Source organism: Oncorhynchus gorbuscha, unplaced genomic scaffold, assembly GCF_021184085.1.
Source record: "Oncorhynchus gorbuscha isolate QuinsamMale2020 ecotype Even-year unplaced genomic scaffold, OgorEven_v1.0 Un_scaffold_550, whole genome shotgun sequence".
Taxonomy (NCBI): Eukaryota; Metazoa; Chordata; class Actinopteri; order Salmoniformes; family Salmonidae; genus Oncorhynchus; species Oncorhynchus gorbuscha.
Genome location: NW_025745378.1, coordinates 460760 through 468828, shown reverse-complemented (window position 1 = coordinate 468828; position 8069 = coordinate 460760). Strand labels below are relative to the sequence as shown.

Below are 8069 nucleotides of genomic sequence, written 5' to 3'. Positions count from 1 at the left end.
TATACACAGACAAGTTATATTTGCGTGATTTAGCATAATTCATTCATCATTAGCGTTTTGTTTCAGTCATGTGACCGAACAATACTGGTTCATAACATGTGACATGCCAACACCTCACGATGCTTCTTTCTAAGTTCAGACCTTGAAACTGAGATATCTTCTCAAAACAACGTCTGCACGTACTGCCAAATTGCAGCTACTGATAAGCAAGGATTTGTACAGTCAGCCACTTGCATGAACACAGAAATTGGTTATTTGAACAGCACATGAACAGAACATAAACATTAGTTAAGAGAAAAGGACATACATTAACTGTTTCAATTACTCAATATTTTGAACAAAAACTAAGGCTGGGAATGTCAATACAATCAAAGTAAAACTGGAAATAATCATAAATCAGTCATAACCCTTGTAATAGGCTGGTGGCAACGTGCCAAACCAGGCCTGTGGGACGAATAGGACACACAATTGACTTTATGAAATTACAGCCTGTGTAACGGTTCTCTTGGTGTGAAGGAGAGTCGGACCAAAATGCAGCTTGTAGATTGCGATCCATGTTTAATAAACAACGTAAACACGAATTAACACAAACACTACAAAACAAAGAACGTAAATAATAAAAAACGAAAACCGGAACAGCCTATACTTGTGTCAACTAACACAGCGACAGGAACAAAGACACAAAGGACAATCACCCACGACAAACTCAAAGAATATGGCTGCCTAAATATGGTTCCCAATCAGAGACAACGATAAACACCTGCCTCTGATTAAGAACCACTCCAGACAGCCATAGACTTTGCTAGATCACCCCACTAAGCTACAATCCCAATACCAACACCAAAACCCCAAGACAAACACACCACAATACAAAAACCCCAAGCCACACCCTGGCCTGACCCAATACATGAAGATAAATACAAAATACTTCGACCAGGGCGTGACAGCCTGATGCATCAGTGAATTCAACTTCAATGGCGCTGCTTTCCTATGTCCCATTTGCAGCGCACTAAACCTGCAACAAAACGCCACACAAAGGAGAAACATATAGGCCTGTTACAGCAACATTAGAGCTGTAGCCTCGGCTGGCTACTCAACTACAATACATGTTGTGTTCACAATACAGCAACATTAGAGCTGTAGCCTCGGCTGGCTACTCAACTACAATACATGTTGTGTTCACCATACTGCAACATTAGAGCTGTAGCCTCGGCTGGCTACTCAACTACAATACATGTTGTGTTCACCATACTGCAACATTAGAGCTGTAGCCTCGGCTGGCTACTCAACTACAATACATGTTGTGTTCACCATACTGCAACATTAGAGCTGTAGCCTCGGCTGGCTACTCAACTACAATACATGTTGTGTTCACCATACAGCAACATTAGAGCTGTAGCCTCGGCTGGCTACTCAACTACAATACATGTTGAGTTCACCATACAGCAACATTAGAGCTGTAGCCTCGGCTGGCTACTCAACTACAATACATGTTGTGTTCACCATACAGCAACATTAGAGCTGTAGCCTCGGCTGGCTACTCAACTACAATACATGTTGTGTTCACCATACAGCAACATTAGAGCTGTAGCCTCGGCTGGCTACTCAACTACAATACATGTTGTGTTCACCATACAGCAACATTAGAGCTGTAGCCTCGGCTGGCTACTCAACTACAATACATGTTGTGTTCACCATACAGCAACATTAGAGCTGTAGCCTCGGCTGGCTACTCAACTACAATACATGTTGAGTTCACCATACAGCAACATTAGAGCTGTAGCCTCGGCTGGCTACTCAACTACAATACATGTTGTGTTCACCATACAGCAACATTAGAGCTGTAGCCTCGGCTGGCTACTCAACTACAATACATGTTGTGTTCACCATACAGCAACATTAGAGCTGTAGCCTCGGCTGGCTACTCAACTACAATACATGTTGAGTTCACCATACAGCAACATTAGAGCTGTAGCCTCGGCTGACTACTCAACTACAATACATGTTGTGTTCACAATACAGCAACATTAGAGCTGTAGCCTCGGCTGGCTACTCAACTACAATACATGTTGTGTTCACCATACAGTAATGCTGCATTCAACCACACTGGTGATCCATGCAGTCTAAAAACAATGAAAATATGTGATGTTACAACCACCTATTGCTACATTTTTGTTATTTGGAGTTATTACCTGGTTGACCAGGTAATGGATAGGTTTTATCATTTATCATACACAATCTTCATAAGATTGTTCTACATGTTTTGGAAATGTATCTACTGCTCTGTCTTGACTTCCTGTAGATGACACAACCAAGACTGGTGCCACTGAATGACCAGAGCAAGAAGAAAGAAAGTAAGTCAAATTCAGTTCGTACCTCAGATTAAGAAAAAAAGACAATCCATTCATTTCACTCAAAGTAATATACAGTATATATTTTATTTATTTTTCTATGCAGACACCATTCAACTCAAAGGTGAGATCAAATCAGCCCTTAAGAGGAAGTCCAGGAGCATACTAGAGGGTTTGGCACAAAGTAAATCAGCCCTTAAGAAGAAGTCCAGGAGCATACTAGAGGGTTTGGCACAAAGTAAATCAGCCCTTAACAAGGTCTACACAGAGACTTATATGGTCGCTTGTGATTCTGCCACCGTCAATAAAGAACATGAGGTGTGGCAAGCTGAAACCGCACATCTCCAAGACACCTCGGGGGCCTCCGTCATAAAATGTCAAGATATCTTCAAGCATGACGAAGAAGAAGAAGAACCCATCAGATGTGTGGTGACGAAGGGAGTAGCTGGCATTGGGAAAACTGTGGCAGTCCAGAAATTCATCCTGGACTGGGCAGATGGGATAGAGAATCAACATCTAGACCTTTTAATTCGCATTTCTTTACGGGATCTAAATTTGATTAAACATCGGCAATGCAGCTTGCATGGACTTCTTCAGGTGTTATACCCTGAACTTAAGGACATAGACATAAAGATGTATTTTGACCATAAGATTTTGTTCATTATTGATGGCCTGGATGAGATCCAACTGCCACTGGAGTTTCAAAAAAACATTCCTATATCCGATGTGTCAGAGTCTGCTACCCTGGACGGTATACTTACAAACCTCATCACTGGCCGTCTTCTCCCTAATGCTCTCCTCTGGATAACCTCTCGTCCAGTAGCTGCCAATCGGATCCCTCCAGAGAGTCGTGATCGAGTGACCGAGATCAGAGGGTTCGGTGATTCACAAAAGGATGTGTACTTCATAAAGGGAAATCAGTGATCCGTTGATGGCCAGTAGTATCATCTCAGACCTTAAATCAACCTGGAGCCTCTACATCATGTGCCATGTACCGTTGTTCTGCTGGATAGCAGCAACTGTTTTTCAGGATATCCTGGGTAAAGTCGGCCTAAAGTCTAGATCTTTACCTACAACCCTTACTGAATTGTACATCCATTACGTAGTGAACCAAACAATTGTCAGTTTTAAGAAGTACGATTCAACTCATGAAGATGACAAAGAAAATACTTTGAAGCAAAACAAAGACGTAATTTTCAAATTGGGACAGCTAGCCTATCAGAACCTGTTAATTCATAAAGTGCAATACACAGAACAGGACTTGAAGGACTGTGGTATTAGTGTCATGGATGCTGCTGAATGCCCTGGCCTATGTACTGAAGTTGTACAATCAGAGCATGGACTGTATCCCAAGAAACTGTACTGTTTCATACACCTGAGTGTTCAGGATTTCTTTGCTGCTCTGTACGCATATCATGAATTTGAAAACCGCAGGTTTGACTCAGTGAAATCCTTAATCAAAAAGAAGAATGGAAGCACTTCCATTGATTTTTTTTATATTTTCTCAAAGGTGCCCTGGACAGTGCATTAGATAGTAAAAATGGACACCTGGACATTTTCACACGCTTCCTTTTTGGGATCTCTCACGACTCCAACCGAGACCTCCTTCAAGGACTTCTGGCAGAGACACCCAGCAGTTCAGAATGCAACAAAAAGTTCAAGTTCAAGATATTGAAAAGAAAGTCCCTCTCCCCAGAGAGATGCATCAACCTGATCCACTGTCTGCTTGAGCTGAAGGACCACACCATACTGCAGAATGACAACCAGGTATCGTCTTCAGACAAGCCGCTAACTCCCTTTCAGTGCTCTCTGTTGGCATTTACCTTCATGTCAGAGAAGCCTGAAGAGTTTGACTTCAGGAATAAACAAACTTCGGAGGACAGTTTCTACAGACTGTCTCCTGCTTTGCAGTCTTGCACTACTGCACTGTAAGTATCACTGTGTGTGTCATTGCATTAAGTGTGTATGTCAAACTTGTTTTAAGTTTGCATTGTGATGTTCAAGTTTAAAAGATTAAAACAGCAACTTTGAACTCACTCTTTCACAGGCTCAACTGTTGTCACATGACACCACTGCTATGTGCAACTGTGGCCTCAGTTCTCCGATCTCCAAATTCCTGTATTACAGTCCTGGATCTGGGCCACAACAACCTGGGCGATGGAGAGGTGAAACGCCTTTGTGATGGGCTGTGGAACGCCAACTGCAAGGTGAAAACTCTGAACCTCAGGCACAACAATGTTGGAGAGCAAGGTGTTAAGGAACTCTGCAAAGTGCTGATTCGTCCCACCTTGAAGCTTCTGACCTTGGACCTCAGCTGCAATGACCTTGGGGACGTGGGGTTGGAGTCCCTTGCTTTTGGCCTCTACGAGCGTTGCACACTGCAGGAACTGAGGTACGTACAGCCGTGTCAAATTAGACAATGACACATTAAGGGTTTGCCTTAATCGCTGAACTCTGCTGACCTGTGGCTGCTATAGATGGTTCTTCAATGTTCCTAGTTTTAAAGGTGAAAATGTTTTTTTCTAATTATTTTCCCTATTCATTTCCAGACTATCTGGCTGTTTGATCCCATTGCCGGAGACCGTGTCCTCTGTACTGGTCATAGCTTTGAGGTCCGACCCCTTCCAGATGAAAGAGCTGGATCTGAGCTACAATCCCCTCGGAGACATTGAATTGGGTTTCCCTTTTCAGCTGAAGCTGAAGTGAGTTAGATTGTGGAAAAGAATAGCAATGTGCTTCTAAATCAAATATAAACGTTGACAGAATAGAACAACAACAAGGATCTGTTAATGGATTCTCTTTAGCTATGACCCTTGTTGCATCCTAGTGTCAATATAATTTGGGGTAAAAATCTCGTTCTGCCCCTGAACAAGACAGTTAACCCACTGTTCTTAGGCTGTCATTGTAAATAAGAATTTGTTCTTAACTGACTTGCCTAGTAAAATAAATTGAAAATATACTGCATTGCCTGAGTAGTGTGAGCATTTCCAGGTTTTCATTCCTCCCTCTTTATGTTGTGTCTTTCAGCCTGGAGCACCGAGGAGAGAGCAGGAATAAACCGGGTCTGCAGAAATGTGAGTAAATATCCATCTATCATTCTCACCTTTGCGAACACAGTAATTCTCAGTGGCCTCTGTAGAATATCTGACATCTAGCGGTATTATGTACCGACTCATGTGTCAAGTGTGACAGCAAAGTGTTGCAGGTTGTCATGTAAAATTCTTCCCAGTGTGAGAGAGTTCCCAATCGTTCTGATTGTGTTTTTATTGAGAACTTGAACTTGTTCTCAACTAGCCTACCTGGTGGCCTCCCGGGTGGCGCAGTGGTTAAGGGCGCTGTACTGCAGCGCCAGCTGTGCCATCAGAGACTCTGGGTTCGCGCCCAGGCTCTGTCGTAACCGGCCGCGACCGGGAGGTCCGTGGGGCGACGCACAATTGGCCTAGCGTCGTCCGGGTTAGGGAGGGCTTGGTCGGTAGGGATGTTCAATAACTGCACACTGTGAGAAATTATACAGCATGACATCACGATCAGATCGATTGGGAACTATTTCACACTGTGATTATACAGCATGACATCACGATCAGATCGATTGGGAACTATTTCACACTGTGAGATTATACAGCATGACGATCAGATCGATTGGGAACTATTTCACACTGTGAGATTATACAGCATGACGATCAGATCGATTGGGAACTATTTCACACTGTGAGATTATACAGCATGACATCACGATCAGATCGATTGGGAACTATTTCACACTGAGAGATTATACAGCATGACATCACGATCAGATCGATTGGGAACTATTTCACACTGAGATTATACAGCATGACATCACGATCAGATCGATTGGGAACTATTTCACACTGAGAGATTATACAGCATGACATCACGATCAGATCGATTGGGAACTATTTCACACTGTGATTATACAGCATGACGATCAGATCGATTGGGAACATTTTTACTTGACACAACATAATGAAACCTTCTAATTCTAATCTGAACACATTTCAGATGCATGTGAACTCACACTAGACCCCAGCACAGCGAACGATTTCCTCGTTCTGTCTGGGGGGGGCAGGAAGGTGACGTGCCAGAGGACGGATCAGAAGTATCCCATCACCCAAGACAGGTTTGATAAATGCAAGGAGAGCCTGGACAAGCGGCATTACCTGGAGGTGGAGTGTCTCCACAGCGTTCACATAGGCATGGCCTACAAGGGAATCCACAGGAAAGGAACCGGTGACAACGTAACACTAGGATGCAATGCCAATTCTTGGACTTTGTACGCCTCGAAGTATAAGGGCCATACCCAGCACAAAGACATGCTACACAGGTTACAGATCCCCCAAATCAAGGCACATGTGCCCTACAGAGTAGGAGTGTTTCTGGATTGGCCGGCCGGCACGTTGTCCTTTTACATGATCGACCAATAGGGTGCACTGACCCATCTGTATACATTCCACACCACATTCACTGAGCCTCTTTATCTTGGGTTTGGACTGAACTCTCCGACCGCAACCGTCCATCTCTTATAGTCACAGCCTACGACAGGGGACTGAACTCTCCGACCATCTCTTATAGTCACAGCCTACGACAGGGGACTGAACTCTCCGTTCATCTCTTATAGTCACAGCCTACGACAGTGGACTGAACTCTCCGACCATCTCTTATAGTCACAGCCTACGACAGTGGACTGAACTCTCCGACCATCTCTTATAGTCACAGCCTACGACAGGGGACTGAACTCTCCGACCATCTCTTATAGTCACAGCCTACGACAGGGGACTGAACTCTCTGACCATCTCTTATAGTCACAGCCTACGACAGGGGACTGAACTCTCTGACCATCTCTTATAGTCACAGCCTACGACAGGGGACTGAACTCTCTGACCATCTCTTATAGTCACAGCCTACGACAGGGGACTGAACTCTCTGACCATCTCTTATAGTCACAGCCTACGACAGGGGACTGAACTCTCTGACCATCTCTTATAGTCACAGCCTACGACAGGGGACTGAACTCTCTGACCATCTCTTATAGTCACAGCCTACGACAGGGGACTGAACTCTCTGACCATCTCTTATAGTCACAGCCTACGACAGGGGACTGAACTCTCCGACCATCTCTTATAGTCACAGCCTACGACAGGGGACTGAACTCTCCGACCATCTGTTATAGTCACAGCCTACGACAGTGGACTGAACTCTCCGACCATCTCTTATAGTCACAGCCTACGACAGTGGACTGAACTCTCCGTTCATCTCTTATAGTCACAGCCTACGACAGTGGACTGAACTCTCCGACCATCTCTTATAGTCACAGCCTACGACAGTGGACTGAACTCTCCGACCATCTCTTATAGTCACAGCCTACGACAGTGGACTGAACTCTCCGTTCATCTCTTATAGTCACAGCCTACGACAGTGGACTGAACTCTCTGACCATCTCTTATAGTCACAGCCTACGACAGTGGACTGAACTCTCCGACCATCTCTTATAGTCACAGCCTACGACAGTGGACTGAACTCTCCGACCATCTCTTATAGTCACAGCCTACGACAGTGGACTGAACTCTACGACCATCTCTTATAGTCACAGCCTACGACAGTGGACTGAACTCTCCGACCATCTCTTATAGTCACAGCCTACAACAGTCTTACAGACATGTTTTGCTGTGTCACATGGTGGAGTGGGAGAGGGGTTTAGAC

The 8069-nt window shown here is 44.4% G+C and overlaps 1 protein-coding gene across 1 annotated transcript; it reads left to right on the top strand.

The window, feature by feature from the left end:
• Positions 1 to 2627: 2627 nt before the first annotated feature.
• LOC124018579 (NACHT, LRR and PYD domains-containing protein 12-like) lies at positions 2628 to 6793 on the top strand. The gene is made up of 7 exons (XM_046333913.1): positions 2628 to 2775; positions 3175 to 3231; positions 3862 to 4279; positions 4399 to 4743; positions 4901 to 5053; positions 5379 to 5425; positions 6372 to 6793. Exons 1-7 carry the CDS (start codon positions 2628 to 2630, stop codon positions 6791 to 6793), a joined length of 1590 nt encoding a protein of 529 aa, XP_046189869.1.
• Positions 6794 to 8069: the final 1276 nt, after the last annotated feature.

Bases quoted from the DNA above. Each gene is read 5' to 3' on its own strand.
- LOC124018579 (XM_046333913.1), top strand. From the start codon at position 2,628: ATGGTCGCTTGTGATTCTGCCACCGTCAATAAAGAACATGAGGTGTGG. The intron at 2,776-3,174 runs GTGTGGTGACGA...CTCGTCCAGTAG, and splicing joins AGAAGAAGAACCCATCAGAT to CTGCCAATCGGATCCCTCCA. The intron at 4,744-4,900 runs GTACGTACAGCC...ATTCATTTCCAG, and splicing joins TGCACACTGCAGGAACTGAG to ACTATCTGGCTGTTTGATCC.